The sequence below is a fragment of the Lithobates pipiens genome, unplaced genomic scaffold (assembly GCF_037356315.1).
Source record: "Lithobates pipiens isolate NorthernLeopardFrog02 unplaced genomic scaffold, aLitPip1_a1.2 Scaffold_14, whole genome shotgun sequence".
In the NCBI taxonomy this organism is placed as follows: domain Eukaryota; kingdom Metazoa; phylum Chordata; class Amphibia; order Anura; family Ranidae; genus Lithobates; species Lithobates pipiens.
Window position 1 is genome coordinate 840,633 of NW_027507728.1, and position 22,226 is coordinate 862,858.

A 22,226-nucleotide genomic window follows, 5' to 3' on the forward strand; every position below is an offset into this window, starting at 1 on the left:
TCCTTAATCACTTTCAGACCGGACCATTTTGCTGGTCAAAGACCAGACCACTTTTTGCAATTCGGCACTGCGTCGCTTTAACTGACAATTGCGCGGTCGTGCGACGTGGCTCCCAAACAAAATTGACGTCCTTTTTTTTTACCACAAATAGAGCTTTCTTTTGGTGGTATTTGATCACCCCTGCGGTTTTTATTTTTTGCGCTATAAACAAAAATAGAGCAACAATTTTGAAAAAAACGCATTATTTTTTACTTTTTGTTATAATAAATATCCCCCAAAAATATATAAAAAAACATTTTTTTCCCTCAGTTTAGGCCGATACGTATTCTTCTACATATTTTTGGTAAAAAAAAAAAATCGCAATAAGCGATTATTGATTGGTTTGCGCAAAAGTTATAGCGTTTACAAAATAGGGATAGTTTTATAGCATTTTTATGAATAATTTTTTATTATTTTTTTTTTACTAGTAATGGCGGCGATCAGCGATTTTTATTGTGACTGCGACATTGTGGGGGACACATCGGACATTTTTGACACATTTTTGGGACCATTGTCATTCATACAGTAATCACTGCTATATAAATGCAGTGATTCCTGTGTAAATGACACTGGCAGTGAAGGGGTTAACCAGTGGGTGGCAGTGTAGGGGTTAAGTGTTAAGTGTTACTAACTGTGGGGGGGATGTGCTTTCATTTAGTGAACACTGATCTCTGCTCCAATCACATGGAGCAGAGATCAGCGTCACTAGTTTCTAGGCAGAATGAAGAAATGCTGTTTACAATGGCATTTCTTCATTTATCCGCTCCGTGAGACGATGGCAGGGCGGCAAATTTAAAGGGACGTACATGTACGCCCATTTGCCTGCCCGTGCCATTCTGTCGACGTACATCGTCGTGCGCTGGTCGGCAAGTGGTTAAATAAACCTTTTATTATAACAATTAAAAATTGCTCACTCACATGTAAATGTGCCTCAGAACGGCACGATGGGTGCTCTGCTCTGCATACAAGGAGCCTGTGTGTTATCCTTTTCCAAAAAATAATTTTATTTTAGTCTTTTTATCCTAGCAATTTTGAACTAGTACTTTATATATTCAATAGGCAGAGTTTAGTAGTGCATAACAAATTTTTTTATCAATTTTGTATTGCTCAGTAATGTGGTCCACAAGTGGTTAACCACTGTCCAGGCCACTTTTCAGATTTCAGTGCTGTCACACTTTGAATGACAACTACTCAGCCATGCAACATTTATTTTTGAAACAGAGCTTTCTTTTGGTGCTAATTAATCACCATTGTGTTTTAGGTCAAAATTAATTCTGCATTTCACTGATAAAAATAACCAAAATTAGTGTATTAGATTTAGTACAATATATATAGAATCTACAAACCATGGTAAATATATTCAAAAATAGAGCAATCCTGATGTACTGACTACCTACCTCATTTCTTGAGACCTTAAAAGGCCAGGACATTAAAAATATTAACCCCCCCCCCTTTCACAGACTAGCCACAAAGAGGTCCAAAATCCAAGGAGCACTTCCAGGCTTTCTAGGGGCCTAAATTACACATCTGATTTCCTACTGATAAGATGTTGGTGGCCCTTTAGCACCATAACAGTGGAAACAAATGGGGGCACTGGCCCTACTGAAACTAGTAGGGCGGTGATACACTGGTATGTCAGTGTTCAGGGCTCTAGTATGGCATATAGCAGTCTGGCATCAATGCAGGGACACTGGCTGACAGCAATGGTCTGGTGACAGTGGTGCACTATTCTGGCAGCCTTGGGACAGGTGTGTGTGTATACATACAGTGAGCAGCCTGATAAGGCCTCATGCACACGGACGTTTTTACAGCCGCTTTTTTGAGCTTTTTTTGCAGCTTAAAAACGGCTGTCCATGTTAGTCTATGGCTTCATGCCCACCTAGGCGTTTTTGAGCTGCAAATGGCATAGGCGTTTTTAAGCTGTAAAAAAAAAAAACCCAGGACCAGTGCGTTCCGTGGCGTGGAGCTAGAGCTGTAAAAACGCGCATAAACGCGTAACATATTTTCTTTGTTTTCTGTGGCATTGTGGGAAATTTGGGAAATGCTACTTACCGCTAACGCTAAAAAACGCGCAAAAACGCCAATGCAAAACGTGGTAAAAATCGCGTTTTTACCGCCGATTTTTCCAGGTGTCAGAGCTAGCTTTGCAGCCAGTTTTTTAAAACGCCCGTGTGCATGAGCACTAACACTCACAGGCTGCTAAAACAGTTCTCTCTCCTCTAACAGATGAGCTCTGTGGGAAGAGAGAGGACCAATCTTGACTTTAACTTTGAAGGTTTACAAATGTTTTTGCTGTGATTGGACACAGCAATCACATGGTACAGGAGCAGGACACAGTCGTGTGATCTACCGTGTTATGCACAGTTATGACCGGGCTTTCAGGTGTGGGTTTTGTGAGCTGTGCATGTGCTGCCGCTTGCGGTTGGAGTACGGGTATGTACACACACACACACACTAGTGCTGCTCCCTCCATCTGTTTTTATACATGGGCCAAACAGGCATGTATAATACACAATCAATATACAACTAATAAAGCGCATTCATTTTTCGTCCACTCTTCCCCCTTGTTGAAATGACTTTCAGTTAAGTTCCTGAAACCGTATATAGAAGATTTCATCTTTATTTAGTCATAGTCAGCAGTTCCCAGGGAAAGGAGCAGCTGCAGTTTTACTATGTCCGCTGCTGCCTTTGCCTGTATTCACAGGAAACATTTACACAGACAAAGCTGTGGGATGAGACTGTTGTAGAAGTCTCCAGCCAGTGTGGAGTCTGCCCTCTACCCAATAGAGATGCACACAGGATGGGGACTGCTAGGATTGTGGGAGGTGTATAAGATAAGAGGAAACTCCTGGTTCGGCAGATGTAAACTGCTTAAAATATCGATACTTCCGAAATTCCTATATTTATTTCCATCCCTACCGATCAGAATCCCACCCCAGCACTTCAAGCAAATACACTCTCTATTCATCAAATTTATTTGGGCAAAATCAAAACCTAGGATACGTAGGAGCTATTTAACCCTACCGAAACATTATGGAGGTTTAGCCCTCCCAGACTTAAATTATTATCTGGCCGTCCACATAGGCAGAATAAGAGATTGGAATCGCCATAGCAAAAACAAACTTTGGGCACAGCTAGAACAGGAACAGTCGGAGGCCACACTGAAAGGTGCGGTTTGGTGCTTGGATCAGCTATAGCATTGAAGGCACACACCATAATTGGCACTACCCTTCGGGTAGGTGCATCCACAATATTCACCACTTCCCTTTCCATTAAGACCTCACTTTATCTGATTCTGGGTAACCCTGCCTTTCCCCCGGGTCTGGAACAAGCGGGATATGAGACACTCACATCAACTGGGAGGGACACAGTCTCACACTTCCTGGTAAATAATAACTAGCCCTCTGTGCAAGGCCTGATGGCCGACAATGGTCAGTATCAACTGCCATTCTGCAAAGCAATATGACTGCACCACTTTCTACACTCGATTCCCAATCCAGCTTAATTTAACCGCGACCTGACGATCTTCGAAGACTTTTGTGGGGGGGGGGGGGGGGGTCTTGCCCCGAGTACTTTCTAAAACGTATGCCCTACTCAAGTCCCCTCCAGAGCAACCCAACCTGATGTTCCTTCAAAAACGATCATCAGATTCTCTCTGAAAACATCGATTTGCACAAAGATACAAGAACTTAAACTATAAGATCTTGACTAGATGGTACTATACCCCTTACAAACTACACAAGTACTTCCTGGCTACTTCAGATAAATGTTGGCGGTGCCAGTCGGATAAAGGGATGCTTCTCCATATCTTTTGGTCTTTCCCCCTGCTTCAGCACTTCTGGATGACAGTCCGAAGGGTTACTTGGAAATTTACAGACTACAGGATAAGCGATGACCCAGCTTTTATCCTGCTACACGCCACCACAATCCCAATACGGAAGTACAAAAAGTTGATAGTGCGACATCTATTAAAAGCAGCTAAATCCTGCATCTCATTTCACAAGCCAGGAAAGTACAAATAACCCCCCCCCCCCCCCCCCCCAAATAACCCCTTTTTGGAAAGTAGACATTCCAATGCATTTAGTAAGAGGCATGGTTAGTTTTTTGAAGTTGTAATTTTTTTCCCAAAATTCTTTGCAAAATTAATATAAAATTGTCATTATAACAGGTTATTTCTCTCACATGGCATGTGCATTCCACAAATGACACCCCAAAATATATTCTGCTACTCCTCCTGAGTATGGCGATACCACATGTGTGAGACTTTTACATGGCCTGGTAAAATGCAGAGGCCCAACATTGAAGCAGCACCTTCAGGCGTTCTAGGAGTATAAATTACACATCTAATCTCTCAACCACCTATTACACTTTTAAAGGCCCTGGAGCACAAGGACAATGGAAATGCCCATAAAGTGACCCCATTTTGGAAAGCAAACACCCCAACATATAATCTATGAGGCATAATGAGTCTTTTCCAGAAGTTTTTGGAAAATTTTAAAAAGAAAATGAAAACGCATTTTTTTTTTTTTTTACACAAAGTTGTCCATTTATAAAGATATTTCCAACACATAGCATGTACATGGCAAAAATGACAACCCAAAATACAATCAATACCACATGTGAGACTTTTACACAGCCAGGCCCAGCATTCAATGAGCACCATCAGGTGTTCTAGGGACATAAATTACGCATCTAATTTCCTTACAATCTATGAGATTTTTGAAGACCCTTCATATTTCTAACACATAGCATGCACATACCAAGAATTACACCCTAAAATACATTCTGCTGAGCAAAGGGTAAACAAAAGATTACCTGTGGTTTTAGTAGAGCAGTTGTTCACATGAAGAGAGCCCTGATCCAGGCAGCAGGCAGGGGCGTGGTCAGCGACAATGAATGGAATTGTCCAAGCAGCAGGCAGGAATATTGTCCATAGTCAGTACAGTCCAGGGTCATTGCCAGCAGTACCAAAATATTGGTCCTAGTAGTAAGCAGGAACATGGTCCAAGTAGCAGGCCAGTAAAGAATGGGGACAGGGGTAGAGGCTTCTTCCACCCAAATCTTTTTAAAGCCTCCAAGTCTCCAGACCCTAATCCGGGATTGAAAAAACTAAAAAATGGCGTTTGTGGAGTCTGCTCACGGAATCAGAGCGAATATTTTCTGGTGGGCCTTCAGGGTACAAAAGGATGGAGCTAACTTGTTCTTTAGTAAATAACATAAGTGCTATACATGGCCAAACTGAAAAAATAAAGGGATACTTTTTCATACCAATAGCGGGATTTTGTTGTGGGAAGGTAGGGTTCAATCATCTGATCATTGAAGTCCACTCCCCGCCATAAACAAATTATAGTCTTGGACACAAGCTGGTTTCTGGATTGGGCCGTTTCTTCTGGGGACTTCCACGTATATGTCGTTATGGATTGATGTGAGCATGTGGACGTTTCGTCTGTCCTTCCACTTGACAGCCTGGTTCGGCAAAGACGCCGTCTCCCCTCATCGTAGCCTTTCATTGATGGGATTTTGTGGGAAGCCCTTTCTATTGGCTCTTACTGTACCACATGCTGGGGTGTCCCTCCGGTGAAGATTGCAGAAGAGGGGCAAGCTCATATAAAAATGATCCACATAAAGATGGTATCCCTTTTCAAGGAGTGGATAGATAAACTCCCAGACAACTTTTCCGCTGGCTCCAATATACTCTTGGCATTCAGAAGGATACAGTTGGTAGTTGGGTGTAGATGTACCCTGTGGCTCTGTCACAAAGTTTGTACATTTTAACACCATATGCCTTTTGCTGGGGATTAACTGTTTGATGCCCAACCTGCCTGTGAATTTTACAAGGGACTCATCCACAGAGATATTCTGGTTGGGGGTATATAACTGGGAGAATTTTTCAGAGAAATAATTTTAGGAGTGTTCGAATTTTAAATAATATGTCAAAAGCTGGGTCATTTCAGGGAGGGCATGGAGTGTTGTCATTATAGTGGAGGAACTGCATAATCATAAGATATCTTGATCTTGGCATAATGAATGATAAGCTTGGCATGTGGTGGATGGGGTTGGTAGGCCAATAGGAGTGCAATTTGTTTATTTTTGCGAGTCCCACAGTAAAAGTTAGGCCTAAAAATGTTTTGAATTCCTCTATGGTAAGATCTCTCCACTCAAAAGGGACGGGTGTAACTAGAGCCAGAGTTGCTTACTATGTACTGCTGTGCATAGAGGTTGCACTGGGCCACAATGAATGATAGAAAGTCTTCAGTGAAAATCAAATGAAAAAATCATCGGTGTTCACCTGCACACCTGGCTGGGCAGTGAAATGGGGGATGTTTGCTGCTCCAGAATTAGGGGGAAGCCACAGGGGGTTTTGAAGGGCATAGGGAAGGCTGGAATGGGCCCTATCCCTTTGGGGCTGAAATTACACCCTACTGCTGCATGGTCTTTGTTGCAGTGGTACTGCGCTCAAGGTGGACGGCACTGCGCTCGAGGTGGACAGCCCTCTGCTGCTGGTAGTAGGCTGCTGCTGCTCCATGCCAGAATGCCTTCTTTTCATGGGAACACGTTCCTCTTCCTCTGTAACGCGTTCATATGTCGAATCAGAATCAGACTGAGACAGCTCCCTGCTGCTCTCATCGCTCAGGCCAAGATGCTGGTAAAAAAATGTTTTTGCCATACTGGTGTTGGGACTGTTTTGCGATATGTAAACTAGACAGGTGTGGCTGCACTGCTTGGTGCTGGTGAGTGTGCACTGCTCGGCACAGGTAAGCACTGTAGTGGCACTGATGAGGCTCTGTAGAGGCACGGTTTATCACTGATGTGGCACAGATGACACAGCGGAGCACTGATGTAGCACTGTTGGGCACAGCAATATAGAAATAAACTCACAAATTTACACTGTTCGCTCTCCTCTCCACTCACGCTATATCGGTGTGAGGAGAGCGTTGAACCCCTAGATGACACTGCTGTGTTTACATTGTGATCATTCCGTCATTGGACATCACGATCACATGGTAAAGGATTGTTGTCACTGGCTCTTTACCGTGATCCGTGTTACGCGTCCATGCACGGATAATCCCGGGAGTGCGATTCTGGGAGGACGTCAATGTACGCCCTTCCCAGAGTTATTGAGCCGCACAGTAGCCGTCATTTGACTATAGTGCAGTCGGTAACTGGTTAAGGGTCTCCCACCCAGGGCCAATCCTAGGGTCACAGACGCCTGGGTGAAGAAATATTTCTGGTGCCCCAATATTGGCGTGGCCATATTTCTAACTCTTCCCCTTTACAAAATGTTTCTGTGGTAACGGGCCAATGGCACAACACCTGGGGATAATGCTCATCACCAGTAATTAGTTTTTTCTTTTTTCAAAAGAATTATATGAGTTTACAGTTTTACTATATGTGATAATGAATTACAATATAAAAACATCCCTTTAAAAAGCACACAAGGATCACTGTAAATTCAGCATCAGAACAATTTGCAATGACTGGGGACCCATTCTGTACTATGTCTCTATGCAGGCTCTGATATGTGGGGCTCCTCCTGCCCCCAGGTGCCCACACATGTGTTGATTTGTAAAGAGGAGTGAAGCATGGAGTGCCGAGTGTACCGGCCCACGCTTCAGTGCCCATCAATGCAGCCTGATCAGTGTCCATCAAATGCAGCCTGATCAGTACCCATCAATGCAGCCTTATCAGTGCCCATCAATGCAGCCTCACCAGTGCCTAGATCTTGTGCTGTGTCACGGAGCTTGGATTTAAATATCCCGGCAGCTGCTGTAACAAAGTCCCGCCTCCTATGATACACATCACACTGATTCCATTTCGGCATTGGATCAGTGTTTCGTCTATCACAGGAGCCGGTCTAAGAGGCGGGACTTTGTTACAGCTGCCACTGGAGGAGGAGGAGGATGAGGAATGGGAGGACGGGCACGCCGGAATGATGACACCCCTACCTGACACTCTCTCCCCCCCCCCCCCCCAAAGTGTGGCACCTGGAGTGGACCACCTTCTGTTGGTATGGATGCCCACCCCTGTATTGCCTGAGTTTGCGGGACTTGAGAGCGTTGCACCATGTGCACCCACTCAGGATCAGCCCTGCTCCCACCATCCCTGCAGGATTTTGTATTTTTTTATATGATATAGAACAGTGATGGCAAACCTTGGCACCCCAGATGTTTTGAAACTACATTTCCCATGATTCTTATACACTCTGCAGTGTATTTGAGCATCATGGGAAATGTAGTTCCAAAACATCTGGGGTGCCAAGGTTCGCCATCACTGATATAAAATGTAACAGAAAACAATAGGAATACACAAAGGTGGTGCAGAAACACACAACTCTCAGTTGGACAGGAACAGAGCTGGGAATTTTGTTGGAATGTCTGAGACATATAAGAAGCCAGGGACTAATTCAGCTTGCCAAGTTACACCTGTAACCTAAAGGATCAATTCACCCAAAAGTGTTCTAGAGAGGTAACGCTATTTGAATTTACCTTCCCAGGCAGCAGTCATGAGTTGCGCTGACAAATACTATAACTAGGTTTTTAAAATGTTTAAATTTTTTTATCTGTAGATAATGTAATTCTTAAACTGTAAAAAAAAAAAAAAAAAAGAATGCATTGCAGAGGGTGGGGAACAGTACTACAGATATCATTGGGCATTGTTCCTTCCATGTGTGCTCTATATAGTTAGCATATAAGTCACGTCACAAAAAGACAATGCCCATTACAAGGTAAGGAAACCTGTAGCAAATGAGGCATGTCGGGCTAATATGGCTTGTGGACAATGTATAGGAATCCAAGCAGAGAGAGACTCTGGCGTCTGCAAGGCGACTCGGACTCTTAGCAACCATTGTGTTACCTCCCAGAAGACACAGCCAAACTACCAGTGAAGAAGAAAAATAAGGAGGAGAAGGTGACGGAGAAATGAGAGCCAGATTCCGGGGGGTCGACACTCACACTAACAAGACTCCAGTGCATGTAAGTAATTATCAATAAGAAATCTGTAAGGATGATAATTCCAGTGACATGATAGCATTAAAAAAAAGTTGGGGGGGGGTCAGATGCTGGAGCTATCGGCTCCACAGATCACCTCTCAGGTGCACGAGTCAATTACAGCTGTGTCACTTTTATATATTTAAAAGGTTAGTACTGTGGTCCTCGATCAATTCATACCACTTGGGGAGGTAATATCTGCCCTGTGTCTGTGCCGTTTTCATTTAGGTGATTTAGTATCATCCCACAGTCCGAAATATCCAGAAAGGATAACCAGCTCCTGCCCAATCTGACCACACTGTGTGTGCCCTGGGACTGCGTTGGCAAAGACAGCTTTTGTAAAAGATTATGGATCACTCACATTTTGTGCAGTCCCATCATCATAACATCAGACTGAGTGCTGCAATTGTGATACCCGACTTACAACAGTCTCTGTAACATGCAAGAACAGTTGCAGCTCATTCACAGAAAAAGGCATTTGTATTTTTGACATTTGGACTCTGTGCCATACATGTATTATGCATCCTACATGGGTATTGTATGCGTTTTCTAAGCATTTTACACACAGTGTTTTGAAGTAATTTGCTATATTGTAGGGCTGTTACTGATTAAAAATTCTGTGTTCGATTAATCAATTTTTTTTGAATCGATTAATCGATTGATTTCGATTAATTATAAACGCACATACAGATCCAACTACTTTTAGCTGATCTCCTTGCACTGCAACTCTGCATAAGTCAGTGGTAAATGTGGTATACACTATATACAATCACCCGACACTAGTTAGTTTCCACAATCCATGACTTAACTTCACAGTTCACACAAATACGTTTTAAATTCAAACTGTAGCACTGACGTAAGCCTTTTTTTTCCACAGTAGCGTGACAACCCCTCCACCTCCGGTCTAACTAATCACTCTCACCTTATGGCATGTACCCTGTGCAAACAGGTGGTCATGCATGCGGGTATAAAAAGGGTTAACACGGACCATAAACTTTTCTCACAATCTCAGGTCGTGGGCAAAAAGAAAAGATCTAAGTGCTCACCGCTTAAGTATAAGATAAAATTTTTGTGTTCAAACACAAACTACTCATATAAAGATGATAAAAACACAGCAGGTAAAGCCGACAATCATGTTAGTTCCGTAGGGCAGCAGCGGGTGGCGTCATGCGTAGCTCCTCCCCCGTACACGTTACGTTCAACCAGAAACTTCAACGTCACCGGACTCCTCCCCCCTTCCCTTCGTTAGCAGACGGAGGCAATTGGGGAAGGGGGGAGGAGTCCGGTGATGTCACCGGATCTTCGGCGGAACTCCCTGAAGACCCGGGAAGTCGGCGGGGAGGTGAGTATCGTCAAAAGAATTTTGATCGATCAAAAAAATGAACGATTAATCGAGGAATTAATCTTTAATTTTCACAGCCCTACTATATTGTAATGTCCCTAGTTCGAAACTCTGAACTTGCATGTAATACAAATATATACATTTCCAGGCAATTTACACACATTTAATAGGAAACCCTTCACCAGAGCAGCACTTGTGAATAGGGCCAGCTGAGTGCAATATATTGCTAGCTGTCTGGAAGCAAACCCTTGATGTGAACTGTGGGAGTATATTGAACAGATAGGTAATGGGAATGAGTTTCAATGCTTTACCTTCCCATATGGCAAGATTAAAACCCGGAGAAGCTTGCAGCACACTATAACAGTGCTGAACAACATAACCCGTCCTGTCTGACAGGTACACATTATATTAATTATTCAATTTTCACATTACCATGTGATGAGAAAACGAGTTTGGGAAGTATCAATGTTGTCAGCAATTCTCGGTCTCTCTCAGGTACACTGTGACCTCTTGTCCATCTAGAACAGCCAGCTGGAGGAAAAAGAAAAAAAGGCTAAATAGTTTAATGTGGCTGATGCTAAAAGGTAGGCTAAAAGCTTTACATTGTACAACCTTATAAAGCAATGTAAAAATCATCATTGTGTCTAACGTTCACACGCTATCTTTGCCAAATAGCAATGCAAGCCAGTTTTTTTGGGACTTCTATTTAAATCTCTGCCACCAGCATATAGAGTCAGGGTTTCTGGATACTACAAAAAGATTTTCAAAATGTTTGTCCCAATAGTGGATTTAGTATTAGATTGTAACAAAGATCAGGAAATTGATAGAACAGGAGGAAATTTGTGACTTGATGAGCTTCTTAACCCCCCTAGCGGTAATCCCGAGTCTGGCTCGGGTTGGGACACGAGCGGTAACCCCCAGACTTGGGATCGAATCGCTGGGGAGGACACAGGGAGAGTTACTTACCTTGTCCCCTGGATCCAGCGATGTCCTCCGCGCTGTGTGATCGAGCCGTCCTCCACTCGATTCACAAGTGCCGAATGCCGCCGAGCTCCGTTCCCTGCGACGTTACAGCGCAAGGGAGCGGAGAACGGCGGCAAATTCAAAAAAAAGTCAAAAGACACAAAACACACACAGCACTGTAATCTTACAGATTACTGTACTGTATAAAAAAATACACACCCCCTTTGTCCCTAGTGGTCTGTGCAGTGCCCTGCATGCACTTTTATATTATAAATACTGTTTTTTCTGCCTGAAATTTGGAGATTGTCCATAGCAACCAAAAAGTGTCCCTTTTTCAGTGTTTTAGGATTTGATTACATTATTGAATAATTTTTATTATTATTTATTATATTATAAACTTTATCATACCCGGGATGTCTGCTAGACTCTGGTTTGAACAGATTTAAGAGAGTTATTCCTAAGAATTACAGGACTACAATATAAAACGCCAAATTTCCATGCAAAATAATTGTACCGCTTTCAGCACCTAAAACCAGACTGAATCATACCGCCAGGGAGGTTAATGTATAAAACACTTTTTGATTGGGTACAGGTTGACATTAAATTATTTTTTTAGAACTACAGATATCTATACTCTTATGCCGCGTACACATGACCGGACTTTGAGGGACTAGGTCCGACAGTCTTTCCGACGGACTTTCGGCGGAGATCCGACGGCCTTTCTGAATGAATGGACTTGGCCACACACAATCACACCAAAGTCCAACGGATTCGAACGTGATGACGTAAGACCGGACTAGAATAAGGAAGTTCACAGCCAGTAGCCAATAGCTACCCTAGCGTCGGTTTTTGTCCGTCGGACTAGCATACACACGAACGGATTTCTCGGTCCGGCGGAGTTCCGGTGGAAAAATTTAAAACGTGTTCTATTTCTTAAGTCCGCTGGATTTTTGGCAAGCAAAGGTCCGATGGAGCCCACACAAGATCGAATTGTCCGACGGACCCCTTCCATCGGACCTTTGCTGTCAAAAAGTCCGGTCGTGTGTACGCGGCAAACTCGAATGGCCAGTGATGACAGACTTTGAAAGGCAAAGACAGCATTGCTTTTGACATCGGTTTGAGATGCTGCCGTGATCATTTAGAATTCATTGCAGGTGCAGTTGACCTGAATTTGATTGGCTTCAGGATACATTCATACAGATTTGTATGGGGAAAAGACGTTATGTACAGAACAAAAGCCCATTAACACAGACCCTAATGAATGGTACATCTGTATGAATGGAGATCAGCATACTATAAAGCAGAGTCACAGCTCTGTATACTGAAACATTATTTGTGTTTCGGTTGTGCCTTCTTAGGTGGTATTGGCTGTATTCACTGCTCGAAGGAGACAGCTTGGTTCTATTTCGCTCTCCACAGAGGTTATGTCTTTATGGTCTACCAGGACAGAAGGAATAAACCTCTGCTGATGGTGACAGACTTGTCCGAGAGGCACAGAAAGGAGCTACATTTACGGATTATTTCAGGAGGACCCGTTTACATTCATAAAGTTACAGAAAAGGTATGGAATTCTGTGTAAGAGACAAACTCGGTGGCTGTGCTGACCTGTGAAGGGTCTCGGAGCAATTAAGCTGTCATTCACACGCTGGCTGTATAAGGATGTCAAGGTGAGCCGATTCCCGATACATAATTTAGTGGTATATTAGCCACGTCTCCATCACCCTTCACCAGCCACAGCTCAGGTGTCACCCTACTCCCTTGTCTCCAGTTTCCTGCTTCAATTGGGTTAAGGTACAACTCTGCTCTAAGCCCTTGTACACACGGTCGGAGATTCCGACGGAATGTGTCCGATCGGACCGTTTTGTCGGAAATTCCGACTGTGTGTGGTCTACATCAGGAGTATCCGACGGACCAAGTTTTCCAACTTGTTGGTAAAATTTTCCGACAAAATGCTCCAATTGGACATACTCCGATCATGTGTAGAGAATTCCGATCGGACAAAGTGCCACGCATGCTCAGATCAAATTCCTACACCAAAGCTATTGGCTACTAGCGTGAACGTAGTCCCGTCGTAACGAAGTAACGTCATCACGTCGGATTTTCCAACAACTTTGTCCGACCGTGTGTATACAACAGTTTTGGACAAAATCCGACGGATTTGGTTGTCGGAATCTCCGACCGTGTGTACAAGGGCTAAGGCAATAAAGACGCAGTAAAGGGAACCTGTCATGAGCTACCGTTGTTAAAAATCTACCTCTGAAAAATAAATATAGAATCCTAGTCCTAACCTATGTGTTAAAAGGAAGCTTCCTTCTGGTGACTGGACACTGGCTAAAGAAAAACCTGCAGGGACATCCTCTATATACACCCACTCCCAGCTAGCCTCAGTTTTGTAGCAAGCAATAGAAAGAGCATAAAAATAGAAAGTAAGGACCTGAGTCTTGTACTACACTCTAGGGGAGCGTTTCTCAACTTTTTTTTCAGTCAAGGTACCCTTTAAATCGCTTGCAGACCGCATCACAAGGATGTATGGCGGCAAAGCAGCCTTCCTGTGCTGGATCACGTACCTAGTGATTCGTCACAGCACATGCCGATCACTGGGTCCCGACCAATGATTGACCGCCGGCACCCAGTGATTGGTTCAAAGCTTCCCCAACATCACAGATCTGTGTTCTTTGACAGGGAATCTCGCTGTATGTTCATTCCCTGCTAAGCCGGGAATGAAAACAACTAAATCCCCTGTAAAAAGCAGCATACAGTACACAAACACTTGTTACACACACATTTAGCTCCTTGAATGCCCTAGATCAGGGATCTGCAATTAGCGGACCACCAGCTGTTGCAAAACTACAAGTCCCATCATGCCTCTGCCTGTGGGTGTCATTGTTGTGGCTGTCAGAATCTTGCTATGCCTCACGGGACTTGTAGTTCTGCAACAGCTGGAGGGCCGCTAATTGCATATCCCTGCCCTAGATGATAACTCCTTCCTGCACATTATGTGTCATTAGTACAGTTACAGTGCATATAATTAGCACTGATTACTGTAATAAGGTCACTGGTGATATCAGTGGCAGTCAGTTTCCCCCAGTATCAGTCAGTGTCAGATTGCTCATAGCACTATCGCAATCCCGTTATAAGCTGCTAAACGCCGCCATTACTAGTATAAAAAAAAAAAATACTAATTTAGTCTATAGCCCATAGTTTGTAGATACTATGGCCTTTCACACAAACCATTTAAGCGATTCAGCCCCGGAAGATTTTACCCCCTTCCTGAACCAGAGCACTTTTTGCGATTTGGCACTGCGTCGCTTAACTGGCAATTGCGCGGTCATGCAACGTTGCACCCACACAAAATTGATGTCCTTTTTTTTCCCCCCCACAAATAGAGCTTTCTTTTAGTGGTATTTGATCACCTCTGCTGTTTTTATTTTTTGCACTATAAACAAAAAAAGCGACAATTTTGAAAAAGAAAAACACAGTATTTTTTACTATAATATATATATATATATATATATATATATATATATATATATATATATATATATATATATATATATATATTTAAAAGATTTTTTCCTCAGTTTAGGCTGGTATGTATTCTTCTACATATTTTTTGTTTAAAAAAAATATATATTATATATATATATATATATATATATCGCAATAAGTATGTATTGATTGGTTTGCGCAAAAGTTATAGCGTCTACAAAATAAGGGATAGATGACTTTTTATTTATTTTTTTTACTAGTAATGGTGGCATTCTGCGATTTTTATCGGGATTGCGACATTATGGCGGACATGTCGGACAATTTTGACACATTTTTGGGACCATTGGTATTAATACAGCAATCAGTGCTATAAAAATGCATTGATTAACACTAGGGGGTGATCAAGGGGTTGTGTTCCCTAGTGTGTTCTAACTGAAGGGGGAGTGGACTGTGTAGGGGAAGAGATAGATCGCTGTTTATACTCTGTATGAACAGTCGATCTGTAATTTCTCCCCTCAGAGAACCAGAAACTGTGTGTTTACACAGATCCCGGTTCTCCGTGTGCACCGAGGGATCGCAGGAGCCCAGCGGTGATGGGCCAAAATGTATTAAGTGTCAATAATAAAAGTAAATAGAACAATAGCAGAAAGTAAAAAAAAAAAAAATTTTTTTTTGAAAATTGTCTTTTTTCATTTATATATAATAAAAAAATAAAAAACCCAGAAGTGATCAAATACCACCAAAAGAAAGCTTTATTTGTGTGAAAAAAGTTATATAAATTGTTTGGGTACAGCATTGCATTACCATGCAATTGTTTGTTAAAGTAGCGCAGTCTCCCTCCACTCCTGGGTGCAGTTGCTTTATGTGGCTCCTAAGCCGAGGGTTAGGATTAACGGGGCCGTTTCAGATGCTTTTCCACTATTTAGATTGCCCTATTTATAACAAAGTGCATGTCGAATTATCCCTGAAGAAGGAGTACATAAAAACTCTAACGCGTAGGTCATATCGAATGCATGCAATACATTTTTTCATCAATATTTTGAGCGCTTGTGTTGCGAGTTTGCGAATACACTACGCACTCAAAAACCAATCTGTACAAATACCTTCCACATATAGGTCTGTATGAGTACAATATTTACAGTTTTTTTTTATATATATTGTGTAATAAAAATTATTTATACTTTTTTATAAAAAATTGTAGGACTCACAATTCATGCCTATAAAGTTCCGCCCTTTTGAGGGGAAATTTCTGATTATATCTAAAATTGGGATGTTGTTGGGGCGTGGCCAAGCGCATGGAGCAGTGAGACGTGTCTCTTGGGTGCTCCCGCACACGCCGGACAGAACGCAGCTCACACAGCTACCCAGACCCTGCAAACAGGTCGGTAATGGGGAGGAAATGTAGGGGAGGTGGTCACCTTACCCCTGATCCAGACGTAATAATATACGCATATTAGGCCTACCAGTGTCTGTGGAAACCAAAGACCTAGCGCCCCTGCAATTGTCGCCATGTTTAATGATCTGCTGCAAAAAGAGAAAGATGCTCCTCTGGAACTTGACCGTGTACACAGAGCTCTAGGGCCTAAAAACCCAAATCTGGAACACCCCAGAGATGTTATATGCAGACTACACTTTTATACGATTAAAGACGCCATCATGCAAGCTGCACGAGCCCAAGATGCCATATACTTTAACGGCACCCCAGTGTCTCTCCTCCCAGACATCTCCAAGCTGACCCTGGACATGCGGCGGGCCCTGAAACCTCTTACAGGAGCCCTCCAGGCAAAGCAAATTAAATATTGTTGGGGCTTCCCAATCTTTCTGCATCCCATGAAGGGAAGTCAGCGACGTTTCGCACACTGGGCGACCTCCCAAAATTCCTCAGAACGTTTGAACTACCACAGATCCCTACACCGGACTGGCCACTTCACCCAGCCACTCCAGGTCGCCACTGACTGGCAAAAGCAAACCAAGAAGAAGAATAAGCGTTCCAAATCGGAAGCCTCCAGGGAGACAGATGGATGAACTTCTGTAGCAAGCTCTGACTAATTTTACCTCTCTTCACAGGCTTCAGACCAGTGAAGACACCCTAGTTTACATTTCTGCTGGGACAATACTAAAGTCCCATACACATTATCAGGTTTTTCTGCTGAGTTTTGCCTTCAGATTTACCAAAACCATATAATATAAGGTCAAACCTTAGGAGTTTCAATGTAAAACGATGTTTCAAAGAGATAAAGACACTATACAGCCACAAAGAAATAAGGCAGAATTGGGAAGGAAGAATAGTTGCAATTAATGTCTGAGGGTTGATCAGAGTTCGATCGATGAGCTGGGTAATCGGTTCTCAAACTTGGCATGTTCCTGTTTGAATGGTAAAAGGAGAACTGACCATTGTCTTAGCTTCTCCTCTTTTCTGTCAAATCAAAGGGGTGTTGACAAAGGCCAATTGTCTGGTCATCTTGTTTAGGGGTTGGTTGCTGGGAGGTGGTGTCTACACTCATGACCATGTCCCAGGTACACTTTGTGATACATATTCATAAGTCTGCATCTATAGTGTTTACAGACTCCAAATATCCATATTATTGTTCAGCATGGGATTTCCTTCAAAACAAATATAAACATGCCATGTATCTACTGTCCAGTTTACCTAGGAGTAATAAGTTGTACCAGAGGTTTCCCATATGACCTGACATAGGGGTGTCTGTACTTGAAATGTTACAAATTATCTGAGGAAACTAAATATGTCCATATTATGGCTGTGTTATTACTTTGGAAGTTCTGAAACATGCTGGAATGTCATACTTATTCCACGGTTTAAGCTTTATATGCATTCAGGCATTTTACGACCAGTATCTGCTGGTTCTCTGAATTGAGAGGGTAACAGTTTTAGACAGGCCGGAACATCCTGACAGGCCCGAACATCCTGACAGGCCCGAACATCCTGACAGGCCCGAACATCCTGACAGGCCCGAACATCCTGACAGGCCGACATGAGCTGTTTTTTACAGACCTAGCCTGGTTCTGCTTTCTCTGTTGAGATAACCGTTCCTTTGAAGCAGGGATCCTCAAACTATGGCCCTCCAGCTGTTGCGAAGCTACACATCCCATGAGGCATTGTAAACCTCTGACATTCACAGACATGACTAGGCATGATGGTAATTGTAGTTCCTGAACAACTGGAGGGCCATAGTTTGAAGACCCATGCTTTTAAGTCTAAAACTATGAATTCCTTAACAGAAGGGAGGAGGGAGTACGTATTTTTTGCCTGTAATGTTACACGGTTAGCCAAGCTGTCATGGCTGCCCAAAGGTTCTCAAACAACATGTCCACTAGCTACAGCTTCCGTGATATTGTTACATCCACAAATACCACAAAATACTTTAAGCTGTCATTGATGTTAAAGGGGGCAATACATGGTAACTGGGGTATGTAAAATTTTGATCAGGGTCATTTGGGTGGTTTCTGTTGTGATTATGGTTTAAAAAGAGTAAACACAGTTTATTGATAAATGGCGTCAGCCAAATACTAGCCATGAGTGAAAGAAAAGTTTTTGTGTTATCATTCATATTCTCTGACAAGAAATCTTAAATTCTGCCAGGGTATGTAAACTTATGAGCATATATATATATATATATATATATATATATATATATATATATATATATATATATATATATATATATATATATATATATATATATAAACAGATTTTAGTTGTAATATGCATATGACCCACAGAAATAACTTCTGCATTATAGACATACTGGTGGCTGGAGCATCTGGTGGAAAAAGTCTCTGGAACTATGGCCCCTTTGCCATGTACTTACCTTAAATGCACCTCCATGATAATGGACACCATCAACTTCAGCATCAACTACTCCATCCCCTTCATTCCCAACTTGTTGAGGACTCCTCAAGAACTTCCCAACCCTGCTGCAGCAAAAACAACATCGCAACCGCAACAATCGTTCAACAGTATCTATCAGGTAATAAAACAAAAGCCCAAATCCAGCCAAAACATTTGCTCTAGTTGCGTATGAGGAGGTCAGAATATCTTGGGGTTTTATTGCTCTGGCTTGTCTCAGTGATACATGCAGGCTCTCATTTCTTGTCCAGTTATCACTGGTAAATAAATCAAGAGTAAATCTACCCACAGGATGACAGACAGTAATAAAAAAATATGTACAAAAGTTTTGACTCTTACCCACTTTTTAGAACTGAAAAGGAAGATTTGGCTGGAGTTGGGTACCTCTCAAATATTTGTTATAAGGAATGTACACTGTATTGGATTATTCTAATGATAAAGGTTTTAGTGTACAGTAAAACCTTGGTTTGAGAGCGTTTTGCAGTGACATTTTTAAATACATTTTGACATGATATACAAGCGATGTCTTGATATACAAGTAGCGTCATGTCACAACTGAGTATAAAAGAGAAGAGAGGTGCCTATGTGTAGCAATATGATTACATTTAATGAAGGTACAACATTTAGAAACCTATTGCTACACTTAGAGACACCTCTCTTCTCTTTTATACTCCATAGCCCCTGCTGGATTTTGCTTCTAGTCCCCTTGTGGAGGTTGCCATTTGTGGATGGACATTTTATGGTTACACAACCTGGTCACATTGCTATAATCTTTTTAAATGGACTATAAACTGAAGGACCTATGAATAAATGGTTGTGGAACGAATCATTTGAGTTTCCATGATTTCTTATGGGGAAATTAGCTTCGATATACAGGTGCTTTGGATTACACGCATGTTTCTGGAACGAATTATGCCTGCAATCCAAGGTTTTACTTCTCTTGCTATATGTGCCCTTTTTAAATATTCAAATTCAAATAAAAGCAAGAAAACTTTCACATATTCTTTTAAAAATAATATTAGAACCTCTCCGCAAACCTCCTTGCGGTGTATGACTATGGGTAGGTCCTTTAATCATACATTTGGCAGGGATTAACAGCTTTTAAATATATACCAAAAATGTGGTTAAATTACAACTTACATTAGGGCTAACTGTGCATAATGGCACATTCACATGCCCTGTCGTCCGCTGACTTTCTTGACACAGAGTACAGCCCCAGCGGCAATGGAGGCAATTCTGATAGTGGAGAGGAGAGAGCAGATATTAGTCAAATCCTATTAACTGTCATTTGCGGTTATTTCCTTTATGGCCACTCATGTTACAGAAACATGCTTTACAAAAAATACAGATTAACATAAGACAAATCCTCCAAATCTAGATGCTTTTTGTGGGCACTAGTGAGTCAAATCCCTGCTGCCTTCTTATTTCTCTAAGCCCATGTACACACGGTCGGGGATTTCCACAACCAAATCTGTCGGATTTTGTCCGTCAGATTTAGTCTGATGGATTGTGTCCAAAACTGTTGCATCCACACGGTCGGACCAAGTTGTCGAAAAATCCGATCTTTCAGAACGTGATGACGTAATTTCGTTACGATGGGACTAGATTCAGGCTAGTAGCCAATAGCTTTGATGTAGGAATTTGATCTGAGCATGCGTGGCACTTGGTCCGATCGGAATTCTCTACACATGATTGGATTACGTCCGACCGGCCCAGTTGGTCGGGAAATATTTCCAACATGTTGGAAAATTGGGTCCGACGGAGATTCGGACGGAATCAGTCCGATGCATGCCACACACAGTCGGATTATCTGACGACACGGTCCGATAAGACGCATTCCGACGGATTCTCCGACCGAGTGTACGCGGCATTAGAGTTCTGTGCTCTCACAGCTGTAAACACCCAATTACTTATTCTACATGGAGAACCAATTAGGGAATGAAGACATCATTAATTTGGAAACTAGAGTGCCATAAAACTTGAAAGTAGCCACATGGATTTGGTATTTTTTAGCAGACAGTGCAAACAATATTCCAGCAGTGAACTTGCTCTGACATTCCTGTAATCTGTTTAGATCTCACAGTCGAGTTTTGGCCATAATAATACATCAGCTCAAATGCTCAACAAACGCTCCAATGTTAAGATGATCCTACAGTATTTGGGCACTGGATTTTCCATCACCAATGAGATGATCAATCCCAAAGATGAAGTCAGCATGTTTCAGCAAATCTGTGGCGGAGAGAGCATCTGTGTATTCAAAGGCTATCTGAGCCCTGGAGGTAAGTCCTCATCATTGTGGGGGTGCAAGTTCTAACCAGTGGTGAGAACCCAGTGGGCAAGTGGAAGCAGCACTGCACCACGAGGAATAAATCCTCACAAATGACAGATGTAGAACGACAAACCTGTTATCAATGAAAGCAGGGAAAACTGTCTACTAGTGAGCCTAGGAGGTAAGCTCCTGTAAGCAGTGACTTTGGTAAGGGTAAATGCCCATCAGTGCAGGGCCTGGAAGGGGCAATTCCCTATTTGTTAAAAAAGAAAAAAGTCAAAGAGGGCGCTAGATAGTGAACCCACTATGTAAGTGGGCTGGTGGTTAAGCTAAATATAACAATTAAAACCACATATATAACATGGAAAACAAGTGGTTGAATAATTTTGAAACAATAAAATCACAAGTGTCCGTAAAAGTCCATAAATCTTCAGTGAAATAACTTCAATTAGCCCATAACGTGCAATATAAATCCTCCACCACTTGAAAATGGATTCAAAAACACACCCAATGTGCTCAAATAGAAAGACCTGCTCACCAGCTAGCCATGACCTCTTTAATCTAATGCGAACACCCAAATTAAAAAAGGATACCAAACCCTAAAATAAACCTAAAAAATAACCCAGCTAATTACGATACTAACCATCCACAGGCCCCGCAGTATTCAGTCTCCACTCAAAATAGGTTTGCACCATTAGGGAACAGAACTCCTGACTACCATGATTGTTATGAATATGGTAGAAATCATTACCCACCCAGGCCACCTAGAGGTGGATTGAGGGGCAATTACAGAGGTAGACCAGCACCTTATCAAAATTATTACCAACAGGGGGGGATGGAGTGGATGGAAGGAGCCCTACAGGATTCCACCCCCACCACCCCAACAATACCCAAGAGAGCATCTAGAAAGAGAGCAAAGAGGAGGAAGGGGAAAAGAAAATGGGACAATTAAATCTGGGTTTAATCTGGCAGGAGGAAATGCCCAAGGATTACAATTTCCACCAGATAAAAACCTTGATAAATTCGAGGCATTTATCGATATTGAAAAATTTGCCAGGAAACTCAATATTAAAAAACATTTTTCTTGATTATCGCTCATTCCCCCATTGGACCAGGTGTAAAGAGTTTGTATGTAGTGGGGTCAAGAACATTTCAGTTTTCAACCCCAAAAAGGGTACCCATAATTTTATTGAAAAATTGTTCAAAAAACATGATCCAGAAGGAGGTTAAAAAAAATTAAAACAAACAAAAAAAAAAAAGAATGATATA

At 42.2% G+C, this 22,226-nt stretch overlaps 1 protein-coding gene across 1 annotated transcript in view; it reads left to right on the plus strand.

Annotated features, from left to right (window-relative positions):
- Positions 1-8,892: 8,892 nt before the first annotated feature.
- LOC143981357 (uncharacterized) overlaps positions 8,893-22,226 on the plus strand; it is a 62,739-nt gene continuing 49,405 nt past the window's right edge. The window contains exons 1-3 of the mRNA XM_077479149.1: positions 8,893-9,011; positions 18,582-18,809; positions 20,763-20,967. Coding sequence (XP_077335275.1) covers positions 8,958-9,011; positions 18,582-18,809; positions 20,763-20,967 — 487 coding nt within the window. The 5' untranslated portion in view covers positions 8,893-8,957. The remainder of the gene's footprint in view (positions 9,012-18,581; positions 18,810-20,762; positions 20,968-22,226) is intronic.